We start from the raw sequence: 22023 nt of genomic DNA on the forward strand, positions 1-22023 counted from the left end.
AAAAAGAAAAAGGGAAAAAGAAATGGGAATGAAAATGTTTCAGCATGTCTCACTTTAAAGCTACAGACATTTATTGCATAATTTAATGTCTTTATCAACAACTGTCAGGTTGCTAGCCACCCACAAGCTGGTTGCTAGCAACCTATCATTAGGTTTAATTAATGGTCTAAGTATTGGAAGCTGATGCAACAAATGCAAAGCTTTCCTTCTGCTTCTGAACTGAACTCTAATGGAGAGCGCCACTGGTATTTAGGAGATGACACAACTGCAGAGCTAATAAGCACAATAATTACTGAATGGAATGAAAAGGTTAAAGTGCAAGCCTCTTTAATGCGATGTTATTTCACCATAAGGTCTGTTAATTTTTAAGTATTAAAAATATGAATACAAATGATTTCCAATGCAGAGTGTTTTTTCTTTTCTTATTAGGATGTTTTCAAGCTTGAGTGGGATTGGATGGACAGGAGAATCCCACTTACATCTGAGTTTTTGAAACGATGGGCGTTTGCACACGTTAACATCACATCCCACTATCCATACCTGGATAAGCTTAGAGCCATGCTAGCTGGAGCACAGGATGGGAAACGGGGATATTGGGGGATTTATGAATATAATCCAGACTACTTTTGAAGAAAGGACATTTTTGTCTTTTCAGAAACATAAACCGTCAATCACTTTCATCGGCTTTGGTGCGAATGAAAGTGACAACAGGCGCACTGGAGAGGCAACAACAAGACAACCTCCATAAAGAAAATGGTTTTGCAGGTATTGGCCACAGATCATTGCTCTCTCTTTATCACCTAGTTTTGCTTTTTGCCCCCCTGACGGCAGGGATAGGCTCCAGCAACCCTAAATTTTAAAAGCAGTTAAGAAAATGAATGGATGGATGGAGACGGAGCTAAATATGAGGTCAAAACTAACTTTCAGCTGTCTTTAAACATTGTTGTTTTTCTATATCTTATCTCCTTGCTTGATCCTTCTTATCTTGTTTTGAGAACATTTGACTACTCGACAAGTTTAATATTCCATGCAAACTTCTGAGCTGCTCTTTTTGCACCCGGCCTGCTTTCTACCGCAAATCCTTTCACAGCACTTTTATATGTTTGTATAGTTTATGCTATGGAGGTTGAAAAGCAACAATCAGACTGTTAATTTTATAACATGCTTCCTTTGTCTTTTCTGATATTGTTTCCCAAGATTGAAGAGCAATGGGTGCAGTTCAGATCTGCATCTTCTCCGCTTAGCAGTCAAACCTCCACTTGTTTAATTTTTCAGAGGGAAGCTTTTGCTGTGCCGATCCTCAGAGTACAACATGCTTCTCCTGCTGAGACCTTGAGGAGAACAATGCCAGATTCATTTTGCCAAATCAATACGTATGAGTTTCAAAGATGTGTTAGCTGCTATTGACAGATTTTTTTTCCCTCCTAGTGGATTTAACATGGCGCTTCGGTCGAATGGGTTTCCTCATCGAGATGTCGAATGCCTTTCTTGTTACCCAGACGTCCTCTCCTTGCTGCTGGGCTGCTGGCACGAAGGCAAAAATAAACAAGTTGAAGGTCAGTCGGCTCAGAGAGGCGGTTTTAGATGGCCTGATGTAACATCAGCTATCACACCACATCCCGTGGCCCATCATGCGATCGCTGCATTACTGACCGCTTTAACATCCATCACAAACACTGGAAACACCGTCCTTGGTGTCAAACTACTGCCTCAAAGTTTTTTTTCAGAAGCATTCAGCAGACCGCAGGGATGAAGGCGGAACAGGCATGGCTGCTGGAGGGTGGGACTAATGCACAGGCTGCTGCCACAAGCTACAACTTTTCCTTGTTTGTAATTTGTGATTTACATAAAGAGTTTAAACCTGAATAAACCTGCAGACTACTCAAGAATAACTGAGAATTTATTACAAATTTGGTCTTGTTTTAGGAGTAATAGCAGCTCTTTCCTGAAAGCTAAAATGCTGAGAGTGTAACAGCCTCATGTTGGGATTGATAGCCGATTTTCCTTTCTCTTTTTCGTTCATTGAAAAATGCTTAGGACTGCTTTTCATTGATAAGCAATGATGGTGCAGTTAAGCTGTACTGACATTCATCTCAGTGTCCTGCAGTGCCCATCTGTGAGGTGCGTGCACAGCAGTTTCTATAACTACCAAATCAACGTAACTGAACTCAGGTGTGAAAAACCCGACAGCAAACTATGACAAACAAGTTTTGTTTGTCACCAAAAACCTAACTAAGCCGATAAAGATGGGAATCTGATGTGGGAGAGTAAAGACCTGTGCTGTCCAAGTGCTTCAGTGGTGGCACTTCTAACACAGTAGTCAACCTGCCAACCACTGCCGACTAACAGCCGAGGATGTCGTTCCTTTAACTTGACCCAGTGGGTTTCTGGTCCCACGCACGAAAAAGGTCACACACTGGACTTGGTGCTTTCCCACGGGTTGGAAGTGTGCATCACGGATATATCCGAATTACGCATTTCCGATCATCTTCCTGTGTTGTTCACTCTAACACTGCGCTGCTCGATGGACAAGTCGAACGCCCCACTGCGCAAAAAGCGAGCGCTTAATGTACTAACAGCACCTGCCTTTTCTGCTGCCTTTATGGACTCTGGAATATTGAACTCCAATTGTAAAAATGTTGAGGACCTTTCGGCTATTCTTCATTCTACTTGCACTTATATCTTGGACTCTATTGCACCATTCAGAACTGTGCGCGCTAAGAATTCATCAGAACCGTGGTTGAACGATTACACCCGCTCCCTCAGACGCGACTACAGACGCGCTGAAAGGAGATGGAAAAAGGACAGATTGTATGTTTCCTTACAGATTTTAAGGACTCGTCTCTCTGCTTATCAAGAAGCTGTAAAAACTGCAAAAACACAATTTGTCTCAAACTTAGTATCAGCAAACGGTCATAGGCCTCAGGTACTTTTTAACATTCTTAATCGCTTTTTTAGTTTATGTGATAATCCTGGAGTTACTTCTTCACCAAGTATGTGCGATGATTTTTTAGCATTTTTCAATAACAAGATCTTATCGATTAGGGCCCTTGTTTCGTTGTCTGTTGTCTCAGTTCAAAGCCCTCCACCTGTGTGTTCAGCTGTCTTAGAGCAGTTTGATCCCGTCTCCCTTAAGGACCTGACCGCGATAGTTAGTGGCCTAAGATCATCACACTGCCCCTCTGATTCTCTTCCCCCGAGTCTGCTCAAAAACACTTTTAATATTGTTGGCCCTTTTATTCTGAAATTGATTAATACGTCCCTTACTACAGGCTGCGTCCCACTATGCTTCAAACAAGCTGTAGTTCAGCCTCTTCTTAAAAAACAAAACCTGGACCCAACTGTTCTGTCTAATTACAGGCCCATCTCAAAGCTTCCTTTTCTATCTAAAGTTTTGGAGAAAGTGGTCTATCTACAGTTGCAGGCACACCTCGATTCTAATATGATCTCAGAAAAATTTCAATCTGGTTTTAAATCATTACATAGCACTGAGACAGCACTTTTAAGGATTTTTAACGATATTCTCTTAACTATGGATTCTGGCAGCCCTGCTGCCCTTTTACTGTTGGACTTGTCAGCAGCTTTTGACACGGTTGACCACGACATCCTGTTATCACGGCTAGAATCGCATGCTGGCCTAAAAGGATCTGCCCTTCAGTGGTTTCGCTCCTACTTGACAGAAAGGTTCTTTTATGTCAATATGGGCCCCCACAACTCCAAATTAGCTCCTCTTAAATACGGCGTTCCTCAAGGCTCTATTTTGGGTCCCGCCCTCTTCGCACTCTATTTGCTGCCATTGGGCTCCATCTTCTCGCGGTACAGCATTTCATTTCATTGCTTTGCGGATGATCTACAGATTTATCTACCTTTAAAATCAGGATCAGATCAACCGCAGCTCTTATTACGCTGCCTTGACGATGTTAAACAGTGGTTATCATTAAATTTTTTACAGCTAAACGAAAACAAAACTGAGGTTGTCATTTTTGGCAATTTCAATCATATCGACAGCACGTTGGGTACCCTCTCCTCGTATTGTAAAACACATGTAAAAAACCTCGGAGTTTACATTGATGGTTCTTTTAAATTGAACAAGCAGGTGAGTGCAGTAGTTCAGTCCTGTTTTTTTCAGCTAAGACAGCTAGCCAGGATAAAGCCATACCTTCCGGCTGACGTCTTCGAGCGTATCATCCACCTTTTTCTTACTTGCAGATTGGACTACTGCAATTCATTGTATTATGGCCTAGATCATGCCACCATCCATCGCCTTCAGATGGTTCAGAATGCTGCTGCTCGCCTGCTAACCGGTACCAAACGGAGAGAGCATATAACCCCAATTTTAGCCTCCTTACACTGGCTCCCTGTCCCCTACAGGATCCAATTTAAACTCTTACTTTTTGTTTTTAAGTCACTCAACGCCCGAGCCCCCCCCTACTTGTCAGAGCTCCTCTCTGCCTATGCTCCAGGAAAACCCACGAGATCTAGTTCAAAACTATTGTTGTCCATTCCACGGACTAACCTCAAATCTCGTGGTGATAGATCCTTCTCTGTGGCAGGTCCCAGACTTTGGAATAGTCTCCCCTTTAATATTAGATCTGCTCAAACTCTTGAGCAATTTAAATCTTTACTAAAGACACACTTTTACGCTCTGGCTTTTAACACATTATGACCCAAGCATTTTGGATTTATCTGAATTAGTTAGTATTGTTTCAATTCTTCTATTTTATTGTTTCTATTGTTATTATTGTATTACACTGTAGTTTTTAATTTTATTGTTATTGTTAAGCACTTTGTGCAGCATCGGCTGTTGGAAATGTGCTATATAAATAAATCTGACCTTGACCTTGACCTTGACCTGATCATCGAACATTGCATAATAAAGCAAAAGCGGTACATTAATGTGCAATAATTATGTGCATTAGCAGCTTTTCATCAACTAATGCAAACTGTTGTGTCCTTATAAGCCTCATCTGGCATGCTTGAGCACAAGCAACCCTGTCAAACAAATGAGACGCTGTTTGCAGAACTTGATTTGCTTGAGAAGTGGGAATACACATGCACGCACACACACACAGTAATGATAAAGGTTTGTCTAGAAGGAGAGAGAAGAAACAAAGTGGCCCTCTCATACCACAGACAAGTCCAAGTTACAGGATGTCTCACTTATCTCTGCACAGCCATTAGATGGAAACATGAATGAATGGGAAGCACTTTGAAGCAATTTTCTAAGCAATTATTACTAACAGTATTTTTTCCTCCCTTGTCTAGTTTTTGTGCTTCATAGCTCACCACAGTATGTTTTACACAATGGTCTTATCCCCGCCGGTGATCTCTAATACTGCTGACATTATTACAACTGGTCTCCGTGTTTATGCCAGTAGTAGGCTCAAAAGATGAAGTGCAGCAGCAGGGTAGGAGGAAACAAAGAGAGCAGACAGAGAGATAAATAAATAGGTATGCCTGCCTTTGTCATAAAATGCATTAAGAGACAAGAAGGTTGCAGAACATTAAAAACCTGCAGGTTATTATGATAGTTATTACTGAAGTAGCTCCCACTGAAAGGTATCTTTCTATCTGAGGTCACTTACCCGGGATTTGCATGCGGGTCATATCCCTACTACATTAACACTGATTTCCTGAGTGAAATCAGATTGTTATTCGCGTTTCCCAGACAGTAGCGGCATTATTTAAATCCTTTGCAGAAATGGCCTGCACTTTGGAAATGAAGTTGTTATGTCTGTCTGAACGGGATAATTTAATTATTTTTTGTTGTTGTTGTTGTTGTTGTTGTTGTTGTTGTTGTTATTATTATTTATTTTATTTTAAGTTGTTACAGACGGGACAGACACGACTGAGGGATAGGAAAGGGAGAAAGAAAGATGAAGGAAAAGAAAATCAGAAGGGAAGAGGGACAGTGAGAAAGGGCACTTAAAAAGAGAAAGAAGAGAAAAAAAATCTCCTGGATCACCTGTTGAGAGAAAAAGACGAGAAAACAAGCAAAAACAACAACAACAGAGCAACATACTAAACACAACACCATCACGTTAATCTAGCTAAGTGTAAACAGCAGTAAATACTAAATATTGAATGTTGTTGTGTAGCAAGAAGGACCGACAGCGCATAATGTGCTTGGAAATAGCAGCCAATAAAGGTGTAGTTTATGTCTATAAACAGTGCACACCCGTGTGCACACCTGTGTGGATCAGCACGCTTGTATTCAAAAGGTTTCCCCATGTAATGGTCTGCTAGAGCAGCGGTCCCCAACCCCCGGGCCAACGATATCATCTGCACAGGAGAACCTTGTTTGACTTCACAACACAATGTGACGTCTTGCAACGCTCTATCCTGGCCAATCGAACAGGTGGTTTAATCAAACACCAGTGAAGTAGTGTTTCTGTTTACCTCATCAGCCTCCCAGATGTGATCAAAGTGATTATGCTATTCTAAAAAGTGTGAATGTGTGCGTGAATGGGTGGATGACTGGATATGTAAAGCGCTTTGGGGTCCTTAGGGACTAGTAAAGCGCTATATAAATACAGGCCATTTACCATTTACCATTTAAAAAATACAATAAAAACTAATAGTTATGCCCCATAATGTTAAAAATAGTTGTGCTGTGACTTTGCATTTGATTTGCCTTTAAAATGATGGATTTACGTGACAGTTAGTGGCCATAACAATCACCAGAACTGCATTTATTTATAAATGCTGACAGTTCGATCTTCGTGATAAGACCAACGCTTAATAAGACCAACCGACGTTCTGAAGAATATGGTTAATCTGGTGGAATATCTGAACATACCAACAGAAATAACAGGACAAGCATGAAATAATCCTTAGAAGTAATACTGTATAAAATGGACATGAACAACAGGTGACTGTAATTATTTTTAAACTGCATTTTTTAAATAAATGTATAAGAAATGTATTTATTAACATAAACTCACTGCAGCCAATGAGGCAAGCTATGGGTGTGGAGTCTTGCCCCAGGACACTATGGCAGCTGGAGGGGTCAGAGACCCTCGAAGCCAGTGATTAGTGGACAACGCGCTCTACCACCTGAGCCAAGGCCTCTCCACTACTAAAGGTGTATTATTAATCCTTTCCCATAACCTTTGTGAGCAAGAAGAAAAAATAAAAACAGTTATTTATCTGGCCTTTTCTGTCAGCAGTGTGTGATGCAGGAAAATGAAGTCAAAAAGACAGTTTTAGCGTGAGACTGAGGTAAGTGTTTTTTTTGGGAAACAGCAGAGCACCGAATGGGTCTGAACCAGAGTGACATTTCCGGGCCGTTTTAACGAGGCCCTGTCAAAGCAGTTAGAAGGTTTCATACAGCTGTTCTCAGCTCTCTGAGTAGCAAGGTTATGAAGTTTGGCTGTGTGGCTGATGTCTGCAGTGGACTGTGTGAACAGTGAAGACCCACTATTCAAACATCAAAATGCTTTCCTGAGTGGTGGTGAAAAAAAAGAAGAGAAACAGGTGATTTCAGGCTTTCAAAGACTAACAAACATCAACAACATGATTTTAAAAGAGAGTCGACACAACCAGTCACGTACAAAGTTTATATGAGGAAACCAAAAGCCTATAAGCATGTCTGCAGTTTATCTGACTCTAAAAATGTAGCTGATTTAAGTCTGACACTGATTCCCTGACATCACATCTGGGCTAGCCTCTGTATCGCTACAGTTAAATGAAGGTAGAAACAGAAAGCAGATAAAGTAGCACCCAGGTGCATGGCATGCTACAAGAAGTTCAAACTTTAGTGCATTTGATAACGTACTTTTTTGATTCACGTGGCTTTGTTGCCAAATACCACCTAGATATCATCTTTACTGTTAAAAAAAAAAAAATCAAACAGTAACAAACAAACAAAACCAAACAACTTTACTGTGTTTTGTCCTCTCTGTTTTTCTGTTAATGTACACCTGTGTGTTTCTATAACGTAGAACTTCTGCTGAGCTTTGTTATGACCCCAGCTGCTTAGAGGGGAAGGGAAATAACATTAATGACCAGGCAGAAGAAGGTAAAGCCAAAATTATAATTTCTCAGTAAATGAAAAGTCTTTATAAACAATAAAAGAACTAACAGACAATGAGCGCTATTTAAAAAGAGGAAATAAAGGATTTTATATTGTCCTTCCTGCCTGATTCCTTAAAAAAAAAAAAAAATCCCCCTCTATCTTACCCAACTAACCACAGCAATAATCATTAGTGAGTAGCACCTTTAAACCCAAGTGGTAAAAAATGAATCCCCCGCCCAGCGTCAAGGTGCAGTGAATGTGTTAAGCAAAAACAAGAAGGCATCAGTAAAAAACCTACTGCAACCTAACCACAACAGCAAGTAAGAAGGTAAAATCTAACCTAGAAAACAGTGACAAAAAACAACCACAACGCACATCAGCAGGCACAATTAATCACAGCCGGCCCAACTAAGCAGATGGTGCAATTGTTGGCGCAGCTTGATTGGAGCAGAGACTGAGATGCTGGTCCAGTCAGGCACAGCAGCAGAAAAGACAACTGGAGACACCAATCCTGGGCAACAGCTCGAACATACTAATTACCATGTTAATCAAGTCATGTTAAATGTTAATCAAGTCTTCAAGCTTGGTCACCAGATCCAGCTCCCTGCACAGACATGCAACCTCTGATTCGCTGTCAAGAAATCAGAATACTAGGAAGAGATCAAACTCTCCTCTTCAGGTGTGTCAGTAGTTTTCCTTCAAATAACTCACTTTAAGAATGTTACCACATAGACTTTTATTTGTATAACTGTATTCAGCTTGGTTGAGATTTCACTGATTAAAGCTTAAAATGCATTTTTTGTTGCAGTGATTCTTTCTTTAGCAATTCGCTAAACTGACACATATTTTAAGAGAAATCAGTGAACAGCCTTGGCAAGATGTTCAATAGTCTTAGAGGCATATAATTAATTGAAATAACCTACCAGGAGCTGAATAGCTTTCTAAAAGCTGCTGACAAGTCACGTATTTTCAGTGTAAGGCATCTCGACTTGAAGGGAGCTGGACTTCTTTTTCAGGTTCTTCACCTTTCATCCAAAAGAGTACTTTTAAGGCAGGGATCTCAAACTCCAGGCCTCGAGGGCCGGTGTCCTGCAGGTTTTAGATGTGTCCTTGATCCAACACAGCTGATTTAAATGGGTAAATGGCCTCCTCAACATGTCTTGAAGTTCTCCAGAGGCCTGGTAATGAACTAATCATTTGATTCAGGTGCGTTGACCCAGGGTGAGATCTAAAACCTGCAGGACACCGGCTCTCAAGGCCTGGAGTTTGAGACCCCTGCTTTAAGCCCTCCCAGTAGACACACCTATGGTATCAATTTAAAGCTCCTACGTTGCCTTGTTTTTAAGTTACTGCATTCACAAACTTGAGTGCCCAGGCCACCTTACTAGCAATCTAATCTGCAGCACTAACTTCTGCTTTGTTAGTTTGGGATTTTTTTCCAGTAAGGAATATATGGCAACAATATGTTCCGAAACCCTGGTGGCCTTAAGGTGGCCTGTTCAGGTAGAATTTCAGACCAAGCTGGAGCTCCTTGGGGAGAAAAAAAAAAGACTACCTTAAGAAAAGCTTTGTTCTGATAAATCACAGCTGGATCACCGGGGAGAGGATTTCTGATGACTCCAGGGTACATTGTATTTACTACTAACTCTTCAAATGATGGCGATATATGAATCATATCGATCGTGTGTATCAGCATGTACTTTTGTCTGTAATTCCAGAAAGGTGGTTGTATATACTAAAACTAGTTTCAAGTCTCTTCCTGTGGTGTTTGGACTTCTTGTACTGTTTACTCCAGTGTCTACGAGGAACACTGTTTATTTTATACACCTGCTCACATTGGCCATTTGGGACAATAAAAAATGGCTTGAACTACAACTGAGTGTAAAAATGAAACAAAACTCCAGAAGTAAAATAAAAACCTCACAACTGTACTGCACAGTAAAAATGACATTATTCTTTAGCTTGATGCTTTAGTTTTGTCTCCACAGCTTGGTGTCAATGCTTCCTTGATTCAAGCGGAAACTGATTTTGGGGGTGGGTGGGGGGGGCACACATTTAATTATGCATCACTAAAACGCTAAAATTTAAATTCATGGTTACGCCAGGCTTCACATTATGCCTGTGCGCATTAAGTAAACACACAGGCAGGTGCAACATAGACCTTCAGAAAAATTTGTTTCAATGAACGTCACATGATTTGAATGTAAAAACAATTACAATTGGAGAAAGGAACACCTGCAAAAAAGTAGCAGTTGTTCCTTTTTTGACCACACAGTTTGGCAAATTATGAAGAAATTGGGGAAACTAAGACTGAGAAATTTTCTTTTGTAGAAGCTCGGATGGTTTAAGTTTTCCATAGAAAGGCTAAAAAAACCCAACAAAACAAAGAACAAAAAAAACATTTTTGTTCTACAAAACATCAAAACCTGCAATGGTGGCATAATTTGAATAAACCTGAAAAACACACACATACTTTGACTATTTCTATCTTATTTCTAAAGAAGAACACTGCATTCGCAAAAGAAAATAAATCCTGACTCATTACCTGGAAATTATAAATAACTACCTAGTAACTATGAGAACTATGATTACTTTGGAAAATGTCACGTTAAAAGTCTTTAATTGTGCAGGCTGTGACATTAGTTTAGAATTGAAAGATATAAAAGATATCTATCAAGTTTCTTCATACTCATTGATACTCGATGTGCTTGTAACCAATGTTCCCTCTAACTTTTCATGTGTCTGAGCAAACGCACAAACTCCCTTGGACCACTGTGAGCAACAGCAGACGTGTGCACTGTGGTCACGGCAGCATCGAATCCATCCAAGTTTCATGGTTTATTAAAATAATCAAATTACAGCACTTATATTTATGTTAGACTACTTTTAATGAAGTGCTTTAGCCCACTTACAAGGAAAATTTAAATAAAATCTTGTTCATGATCTGTGTAGTATGTTACACTATTGGAAGTAAAAATAACTTGAACTCCAATTTTGAAAACACAACTTTCTTCTTTTTTTTTTTTTTTTTCCAGCTCAGACTTGTATTATGAGTCTGTGGTCTGGGAGAGAGTCCTGTAACTCTCTGTCTGCAAAATACAGTAAATAATGACCAATGTTGGGCAATTAATTATATAGTTACTTCTTCAAAAAAGTAACTCAGTTTTGCAAACAAAGTTTTTTGCAGCTGTTTACCTAAAAATGCAGCCAATGCAGTTTTTTAAATAAACATTTCAAACTGTTTACAGAACAATCAGCTGTTCTGCATCAAATCTGATGCCACACAAATTATTTGTGCCACTCCAAAAAATAATTTCTGTCCACTATTAGATAAAGGAGAACAACAGCCTGATACCTGCAGGCCTGACAACAGGAGATGTATCACTCCTGTAACACCTGTAACATTCAGTAGTCGCCTCATTGTTCTGACACACACAACAACTATTGACTACACTACACACTAACTACACAAGGCAACACACTAACTTTACACTCCAAACACGCTAAACGTCGCAAATCTCTCACATCTCTAAACACCGCCGTCACTCCTAAAACTCCCCCCCTTCCTAAACAACTAAATGCCATCTCGCCATATCCTTTTTTTGATTGGTCGACATGGTACATTTTTCCACCAACAGGAAAGGCTGGGAGGGGTGGGTGGTGTTTTGTTGGTTTTGTTTTTGCTCACAGGTGCAGAGTGCTTTCGAGCGTTTTCCTTATAAAACGCCGTTTTTTACCGTTTCTTCCAGCAGTAAATATAAACAACGATAGTATTCAGGAAGAAAAGCAAACATTGCAGATATTTTTATCATAACTTTTTACGTGGCCTATCAACACAATTAAAAAAAAAAACTGGTATAAAGTCCACACTTTTCCCGTCAATTGTTCCGTCTGTCCTGCTCACATCTCCAGTGGTTGTCCACGTTGTCATTAACGTGGCTTCTCTCCACTTATTTTATGCGCAACACAGATTTTCTGTGCGCAGAGACCGTGCCTGCAGTGCGCGATTGCGCATGCGCGCAGCTTAGAGGGAACATCGCTTGTAACTATCACTGAATTACTTTGATGATGGGAAAGTCTTAAAAACCGAGCCAGTGATCGATTCATTTTATAGACAGTGATGGTCTGAAAGCAAACATGAAAAAAACTTGGGTTATTTCTCTTTGATTTTTTTCTGGATTTGATTTTTTTTAATGCATCTCACTACGATCCACTTTAGGTGGATCTCTAGACATTAAAGTCATGTAGACATGGTACATTTTGCTACTTTTATGTTTGACAACTGGCTCTCTGAAAACTGCAGGACAGAAGAGAAGAACCTTGCAGCTAAATCTGATGAATCTATAATTCATCAAAGCGCAGGCAAGTGCTATCACATCAAGCACTTTGCACCTGGGACTTAATGGGGTCTAAGGGTACAAGAGCGAACAAGAACATTGGAGCAACAGCGCTCCAGCAAACACCGGAACATAAAGTTGCAGGAGGGCAAGGTGGAGGAGGAAAAGGAACACAGTTGTTTTTATAAGATCAATATCCTATTCCATGGTCAGCTGCACATATTTCCCTTTTCCTTCTCTTTTTTTTTTTACATTTACGGTTCAGACAGCAGAGAAACTTTGATGCAGGTTGCAGGCACCAAAACGAGCTAGCATTTTTCATTTTATCTGTTGTCCACTGTATCACTTGATGCAATTAAGCAGATATTGCACTTTTTATATTACAATTAGTACATTTTTTTCCCATATCAACCTCCGATATTATTAGAGGTCTTTACACTTTGATGGATGAAACTGGTTCAGTCCTTCTTGAATGAATAGGGAAGTGAGGGATGTTGTTCATTATTCTCTTACATTTTACAGCCCAAAAAATGTCACCTTATTAATAATGAAAATTAGCTGCAGCTATAATTGATATATGCTCATCTTTAATTTTCACCATACCACTGACTGGATACTGTGTCCTCTTCTACGTGTGACTTGGCAGAGTCAAAGTCGAGAAAACTCACAACTCTCAAAACAAGTGAAGACAAAAAGGAAAGTGACTGATGATTATGGGCAAATTTACCAGCGAGAATAGATGGACACGGGCGTTTGCTCTCTTGAAATTTAATGAAATGAAAGCACAAAAACAAATAAAAAAAACAACAAATGTCACCCAGTGAAATGCACAACACCAGCCACTATAAACCCACACTCACTGCCTGTTCCCAGATCAATGAACCATCTAGTCTGCCTTAATGTGACCTTCACTTTAAAGTCCAAACAAATACAAACAGGAATACACACCATTTAATCCTTCCTGATCCTTTGGGGTCCACTCAGAGACGGACATTGCTGGATCTGAGGTGAAGACGTGAATGCAAACAACAAACAGTGGGAATATCTCTATTTGAACTTTCTTTATTTCTATTTTATTCTACTCTACCTCTTCATTTTTAAGGAAAATTAGTACTCTATTTGTCTTACATTTATTTGAAAGGTGTAGTCCATTTGGCATACAGTTTTACATTCATAAAAAGGTGAGCTATGAAAATTTAATGTCTTGCTAAAGTTCGAGCTGCTAATCAAATGTCAAGGTCAGGGGTTGCAAACCTGAGGCTCTGGAGCTTCACGTGGCCCATCTCAGCTGGCTACCTGAAGCTTTGTTAAAAAAAACAAAATCTATATAAAATGACTCTTATGTTAGTAACATAAGAACAGAAAAAAAGTCTTGTGTAGCAGAACATTTCCTTTTCCTCTTAAGTACAAATTTTAAATCTGACATATTTATTTCATGACCTTTAGGAAGAAGCCTGACGCCACAGTTGAGAACCACTAGATGATACATAACTCTTACTAAAACTAGCTTGACATCAACAATAAAATATTGCTTGGTGCATTAGTATTAACAGCTGAATAACGTCACACAGTCACAGAGGTCATTTGTTCTGCAGGATAAGTGCTTTTGGTTTTAATAATGATTTTGCTTATAATTTGTATTTTTGCTTCGGTGTGATTTTAATGCAGGATCATTCCTCGTAGAAATACATAAATGTGTCCAGTTTTCAAGTGACCTTAAGCTCTTATAAAAAGTCCTAACAGCAGATGGCTCTTCCTCCTTCATCACTTCTGTCGCTCACCCTCTTTCTCACCCTCTTTTCTTTTTGTTCTGTCCCGCTCTTTGCCTCTCTCTGGGCTTTCCTCCAGTTTTACGCGATGAGCTGATGGCCAACAAACAAACATTGGCCCCGGTCCTCGGCAGGCAGAGAGGACACAGAGCAGCAGGGCAGAACAGCAAGGTTGCTATATCACTTTCCGCATGATCCCTCTGCAACGCCTACTCACTGTACCTCACCAGCTGCACCACCGCTTTTTAGAGCGAGATGATAGCTGCTTAAAATTTTTCAGTTGAGGGCAGTGACACAGTGCAGCAAGCAGGGAAACCACTCTTAAGTTTATGAAAAGTTAAATGACCTCTGACTTTTGCTCTTATGGATAAATCATTGCTCTTGCACAGCACTCATACCTGGTCACCAGTATGAGGTGGCAGGAGGTTGAAAGGAGTTGTTTTGTAGTAAAATATTCTAAACATATAGAATCTGGAGGATTAAAAAATGTTTCCAGTCAGCAGAGAGGACTGCAAAGTTACAGATAAATGGTTATTATTGAAGCAGATATGCGACGATAAATGGACTAATTTAATTCCAAAAGACCAAAATTCCTTTGTGTAAATGAAGTGCAATGACGGATGACCATATCAGATTTTCTTAGCCATTCAAAAGCTTGAAAAGTTTCTTATTGAAATAATGAACAATACTGTACAAAATACAATGTGATCTGAGAATACATCTATCATTCATTAGCTGCTGGTTCACTCAGTCCTGTTGTTTGTGGTGCTGCAGTTTCAACAAAAACACAAAATTATGACATCTGTGAAAGTGAGATGTGTTGCAGGACTCTTGCACTAGACTGCTCGGTGTGCTTAAAAAACAGGCAGGTGAGCTTATATGCTGATGATGTTTGTGAGGATGCTTGGGCCAAATTTGATGCTTCAACTCTGTGGGTGAAAATCACACCAGACAACACAGCCTTCCTGTTTCCCACTGATGTGAAATAGACTTGGTGATTGTAAAGGGTTGTATTTGCAGTGTGTAGCTGTTAGCTGACCTTCAATAAAATAAAGAGGATATTTAATATCTGTTTGAAGGACGAAGATTCATATACAGCACTGTGCAAAATTCTTCAGTCACCCCTCATTTCTGTATATTTTGCTTCCAAGAAGTCAGCTTAATTTTTTAAAAAGTGATCTTTTGCAATAATTCATGCTTTCTTCGGTCTTTCGCAGTTTTTCTTTGGACATTGGCTGCCTTTTCACTCACTTTCAGTCCTGTCCTTGTAATTGATCGTTTTATGAGGAGTGTTTATTGAGCCACTTAACACTGATGTGGATTATTGATTATTATGAATTATTTAAGCATAAAAAGGCACCTAACCCGAGAGATGAACCAAGTCAAGTATCAATGTATTTGTGTAGCACATTTAAAACCTCAGTTGACAAAAGTTCTCCACAGTAAAAGCCTGGATATGATGATCAAAGAAAGCCAGCGAGTATCAATCTTTTTTTGATTGAGTGATTGCACAACTCTTTTACCAGCAGTGTTGGGGATATGTATCCGATGTCAAAATTCTGTAATTGCAAATGCATAATAATGCTATCAGATATTCATCCACCATGCAACACCATCTGAAAGGCATCCGATTATCAAAAGCTTCATTTTTCAGCACGGCAGTGCATGACAATGTTCTACAATAACGCACAATGAAACTATATAAGTCATGGATTGGCCTCACCAGAGCACATTACTGAAACTTTAGTGAAGCCTGAGATCAGAAGTCAGGCGACTTAAAAAAAAGACAGCTTGTGTAGAAGAATAAAGGTGGTCACAACAAATATTGATGTTCAGATTTTGTTAAAAGTGCACAAACTATTTTTTTCTCATGTATTTTTGCAGATGTTTCAATAACTCAGTGCATCTATTTCCCATTTTCCTAGCAAAATACAAAGAAATGAGGGGTGTTTTGCACAGTGCTGAATGTGCGTGTGAGTGACACATACACAAAAAGCCTGTGTTGACTCGAAGGACATGACAGCCATTATCTGTTAGCCAAGATGAGCCCGGAGGGTGGAAATTATCACAGCATGACCTCCATCCCTGACACACACACCAGTGCAACACCCCCACTCCAACCTTTTAACTCCGTGTTAAAAGGTTACAGATTTTCACTCTTTCAACACTTGAGCGAGCATGATAGCAAAGTTCTCTCCGCTATCCTTTTGGAAAGTGACGCCGGGTGTAAAGGTTTAATTGCCCACCGTGTCAGATACATCAGGGCTTCTTGTCATCAGAGTCCCACCTCTGTCGCTTTGATTTGCTTCCACTCAATCTGCCTGCTTGTTCCTCATCTCTGCCTCATTTTAGCATCTTTTCTTGTGACTCTCTTAGAGGTGTTCTGGCAATCAGAGCACTCATGTGTCCTGACTGACCTCTTTAACAGAAACCCGTAATAGCTGGAAGAAACAACGTTACCAATTGAGTTATTCAGGCAAACATTGTGGAAGCCTCAAGAATGAAGATTGGGAGCTCTTATGTTAATCAGAGGTCGAGTTTTTAAAAAAAATGAATCAGCTGATCAGCTGTCAGTCAAAATATTAGACCAGATAGAATCAGAGACTGTATATTAAAGATAGACATGATAATGAAATCACCCGTTGACTGGTTGGTTGGTTACTAGGCTTCATTTTGAAGGTTCAGTTTTTGTAACTTTAGCTTTAAGTAACCAGTGGATGAAGTACTAAGTTATTGGTTAATAGATAAAAGCCTGAGCCTGGTTCTGCCAGAGGCTTCTTCCTGTTAAAATTGAGTTTCTTCCCCACTGTCATCAAGTGTTTGCTAATGGCGGTCACCTGATTGTTTGGGTTTTCTCTGTATTACTCTATGGTATTTACTTCACCTCATCTTGAGGCGACTGTTGTTCTGATTTGATGCTATATAAATAAAACTGAATTGAATTGACAAGCATACTTATAAATTAGTCCCAAATAAACCACATCACTGGACAGCCTGACAAGTCCACTGATTTAATTAGTCTAAGTGAAGCCCAGCAATGGGAAGGGATAGTGATAATTCACACGTTTAAACTTGCATTAGTTTAAACTCATAAGTTTCATTCTAAATATATGGAAGTGTTACCAAATGCAGTGTTACTAGGCAGTAAATATGTTTGTTTTTGCTATAAAGCTTTATGCTGTAGGAGCTGAACTTGCTTCTGATTAACTGCAGACTTTGGCCCTCATGCATTGGCTTAATTCTTCAGCACTGTAGGTCACTGTATGGCAGCATCAGAAGAGGTTTTGAGATAGAGGAGAAAAAAAGCAGTATGATTATGTTTCAGACAAAAATTGGGAACCTAGATTCACTAGCAACACTTAAACTTTCATTGTTGTCATCATTATTATTATTCATGACATGTTCGCTTTTTCAAAAAGTCCAACTTTTCAGTTAAACAAAACATAAAAAGGGAGATTCGTGTAACATCACAAGTCAAAAGATAAACAGAAACTGCATGACATAAGACCTCTGTGCCTGCAAACCGCCCGGAGATAAAACTGAAGGTGAAGTCAAAGTATTTACAGTCTTGTGATGGAAATGCCAATGAGAGATGGGCTGGAAGGAAAGGAGAAGGTTAGGTTAAAAATGCTTCAGATGTTGCACCCACTCTAACAGCTCTTACCCTCACTAACAGCTTTACTTTTGATATAAGGAAGATTAAAAACCGTTCAGATGTGTTTACGTGTGTGTGTGTGTTTGTGTGCATAACTGTAAGCGAGAGAGAGAGGACGACAGCAAAGGAGTAAGACACTGGAACATAACCACATCAAGAGCAGAGCGCAGCAGGGCAGGCGAAACCAAAGGCCTGTTCCACAGGGGAAGTGATTAAGGCGTTGCACAAGGCCCACAGGGAGCAAAAGGGCAGAAAAGAGAGCTCATTATCCATAATGTGGAAGAAGAGTTATTCTCGCCACAGAGTCACACACACACTCTCGCAATATTACTTAAAAATCCATCTTCTGAACCGAGTGATAGTAAATATGCTGCTCTGGAGATGGGCTGTTATTTGGGTTAAAGACAGTCAATGAAGAAGTTTGGGATGGGAGAGGGGGGAAGGCAGCCGTTAGGGACTGGAAGATGACTTGTTCTCTGTTGCATGCAGCAATGAATTCGACTGTATTAATAGATTAAAAAACTTAATATTGTGTTCCAATGATTTTTTACAGCTTAATACAAGACAGATGTACTTCGTTGCTCTTGTCATAGTGTATTTGGAGTTTTACAGGTCAGGCTCTTCTGCTTAACCATTGGCTGGAGCCTATCGCAGCTACCACAGGGTGAGAGGTGGGGTACCATGGACAGGTCGCAGCCCATCGCAGGGCTAACACACAGAGACACAACCATTCATACCTATGGGAAATTCTGAAATATCAACTAACCTAACCCCACTAAAATATTTATAATATGTTTACTTTGACACCTAATGACAAGTAATGAAATAAGAAAGAAACCACTCAGTTCAGAAGAGTTACCCCCAATCGAGGGGAAAGAGTTAAAAACATTGTTTGTTTCGCTCACAACAGAACTTAACCAGGAATATGACCACAAATTCAAGATTGTGACTTTTGCTCATGGTGCAGTATTGTGAATAATCAGTCCACGGATCAATAATAATGACCAATTAAGCATTAATATAATTTATCAAGCAAAACTGCTGCAACAAGTGATTTGTAGACATTGCACAGCTATAAATAACAAATAATTAATTCCTCCTTTAAAATAAATTTAGAAATACATAAAATGAAGAGCTGCACTTCATAATTTTCATTTTCATGAAAGAGTAGAGTGAGAAACACAAAGAAGCCATCAACTTATTGGCAAAAGCAAAGTCGGTCCATAGCCTGTTTTTCTGTCGACCTAAGCCGAAACGTAAACACACAAAAAATAAGCCTACTTTTATTTATGTTCATTAATAGTCTGATAAATTACTCACATGGAAACCAAATCATTGTTTTTCAGTTTCAGATCATCAGCGTCAATGTTCTTCCGTTGTTTCTTCTGTGTCTCTCTCAAACTTACATGAAGGTGTTACCAAAGCCTGCAGACTCTTAAATATGCAACTGCTGGTCAGTTAAAAATAAACAGGTGGTCTGTTCAGCTGCTTCCCTGGAGGTCACCGCAGTTCCCAGGAGGTCACAGATCTGCATGTTTGATTTGGCCAAATGCCCACCCTCCCATTTATCCTGGCTTGTGACCTCCTGTGGATGGGTTTGTATTTCCTCACAGTCTCAAACCAGAAATCCTTCACGTGAAAGGCAAATTTGTTAACCACTACACCAAGAAGCCACCAGGTCACTTAAAAAGAAACGCCGTATTGCAGTTCTTACTGCCGTTCAGGCTCTCTGAAATCCTACCTGGTTGATGATGTAGATGCCGTAATCAATCTTCTGGCGTCTGAGAATAGGGTGGAGGTAATGGAGCCAGTACTTTAGGTGATTCTCTCTGTGACGAAACGGGATGATGATGGCCACCTACACAACAGGGACAGTTTCAGCACATTACCTGATTGTCCTGAATGTGTAGATTTATTATAGATCATATAATAATGGATTGGATTTATATAGCGCTTTTCAAGGCACCCAAAGCGCTTAACAATGCCACTATTCATTCACTCTCACATTCACACACTGGTGGAGGCAAGCTACGGTTGTAGCCACAGCTGCCCTGGGGCAGACTGACAGAAGCGAGGCTGCCATATCGCGCCATCAGCCCTTCTGGCCAACACCAGTAGGCAAGTAAGGTAAAGTGTCTTGCCCAAGGACACAACGACCAGGACAGAGAGCCCAGGGATCGAACCGGCGACCTTCCGGTTACAGATACGCTTCCCAACCCCCTGAGCCACGGTCGCCCGATATCCCAGACATTACCACTTGACTGCCACGACCTAAACCTGGTTCTGTTGGCGGTTTCTTCCTGTTTAAAATGAAGTTTTCCTTGAGCACCTTGAGGTTACTGTTCTTGTAATGTGGCACTATAAACACACTGAATCAAACCGAATGACCACAAACACACACCAACTAAATCTCTAACACGAGTGAACTGTTATTTCCACAGCTCCTGTTAATGTCACAGTGAACATAAAGCAGGTTCTTATCCATAATGAATAAAGCACGCCAAGTGAGCAGAGCTCACTGGCATCGCATACTTGAGACAAATTATGGGGCCGTGTCTCTGAACTTGAAGCGAGTCATTTTCAGGTGTCCAAGGTTGAACCGTAATCTCCTCTGTGAGTTCATGGTAATTTTGTGTTCAGATGAAGATTGGCAGAAAACTAACCTTGGTTTCTGTATAGTTGAGCACCGAAATTGCCCAGATACTCAAAGAGGTGTCATGTAGAGGAGAAAGTCAAACACTGAAAATGCTGAAATTAGGGAGTTCTCAAAAAAGCTGCCCTCCACACCAATATAGCAATGTTTCATTTGTCTCCATTAATTTAAATCCAGTAAAAGTGAAAATGAACTCCAGTAAAAGAGAGCTGATCAATCAAAGTCAAATGAGAACATCAGTAAAGAAAAGGTGAGTAACAATTTTTGTGATATATATATTAACTTCAAATTTTGACTGTCTGAGGATCTTCTCTGCCGCATCTCTGCATGCGTGTTTGTGTTTTTAGTCTTCTTGCAGGTGTTGAAGTGAAGATGGGTATCGTGGTCATCAGCAATGCCACGATCCCTGGTGGCACTGCTCCACCTGGTGTGCCAGTGCTCCTATACAAGCAGCTCACTGGCTGATACGAAACCGAGACGTTAGCGAACGTTGAACTTAAGGTCAGTGTCAGATCTGAATTCTGTCTGTAGCCTATAATGTTTAAAGGTTCAAATCGCTAATATTCAACTATCACATTTGACCAGTGTTACCTTTAGCTGTCAGAAGATCTATAAATGCTATGAAATAAAATGTTTCACCCATTCTTTTTGAAAGCATCACGCATTTTATGTGCGCTCACAGAGAGCCTGAAGCAGAAAACCTGAGTTAAGAGAGAAAGTTGATAACCACCGATATGAAAACAGTTATCTCAGACTGTGGTTAAAAGGTTTATTTAACAAGGTAATGCAAAGAAAGCCTGACTATGGACTAAGTCATGCAGATGGTGATCCCCTAGTAACCACTGGTTACTTGGGAAAATGTGTATTCATTCACCAGTTGGTTGCTAAGGGTAACCCAAGCAAACTGCTGTGGTTGCCTGTAGTTTCAACTCAAGCCCAAACAAACGTTCCCCTTCAAAATAAAAGTTGCACCATTTAGAACAAGTTAGTTACTTATTCAAATTTCAGTATCGCTCAGCGAGTTTCCAGACAATTCTCCGTCTTCAAAGCAAACTAGGAACTCTGAGTCAACACCTCATAAAAAAATGAAATAACAGTCTGTACCATTTTAAATTGGGTATGTTGTATTGTGTTAGCTTTTCATAATTTTGTCTATTTCAACATTTTTGTTTAGTACCTCATCATTGTGACTTCGTCCAAGTCTCAGGCACTTTATCAGGCACTAAATCTCATCTTTTATTTTTATACTGGCAGAAGCTGACTTCTGCTAGAATATATTTACCGTACAATGTGAAATATAGTTTATTCAAATGTTGTGAAATACAAATAGCGATGCATCTACAGACCTTCCATCTGGGCCGACAGTCTGGAGGCGTGTATCGGCCTCCCTCGGTCACATTGGGATTTTCTTTCTGCACTCGTTCCATCGTCATCTGGGAGCTGAACTCGATCAACAAACGCCCCACTGAGGAAAAGAAAAGAGACAGAGAAAGTGAAGAGAAAAGCATTAGTGGGATGAGTTGGGTAACAGACTAGACAGGGCATGAAAGAAGTGAAAGAAAAAAGACATGATGGGGGGAAAGAAAACAAGA

General features: G+C 40.0%; 1 protein-coding gene across 1 annotated transcript in view; it reads right to left on the bottom strand.

Annotated features, from left to right (window-relative positions):
* b4galt2 (UDP-Gal:betaGlcNAc beta 1,4- galactosyltransferase, polypeptide 2) overlaps positions 1-22023 on the bottom strand; it is a 258806-nt gene that overhangs the window by 131079 nt on the left and 105704 nt on the right. The window contains exons 3-4 of the mRNA XM_085439913.1: positions 21778-21896; positions 19520-19636 (exon numbers count right to left, since the gene is read on the bottom strand). Coding sequence (XP_085296039.1) covers positions 19520-19636; positions 21778-21896 — 236 coding nt within the window. The remainder of the gene's footprint in view (positions 1-19519; positions 19637-21777; positions 21897-22023) is intronic.

The sequence above is a fragment of the Copadichromis virginalis genome, linkage group LG18 (assembly GCF_057382275.1).
Source record: "Copadichromis virginalis isolate Kocher_CV1m ecotype Utaka linkage group LG18, C_Virginalis_male_GT1.1, whole genome shotgun sequence".
In the NCBI taxonomy this organism is placed as follows: domain Eukaryota; kingdom Metazoa; phylum Chordata; class Actinopteri; order Cichliformes; family Cichlidae; genus Copadichromis; species Copadichromis virginalis.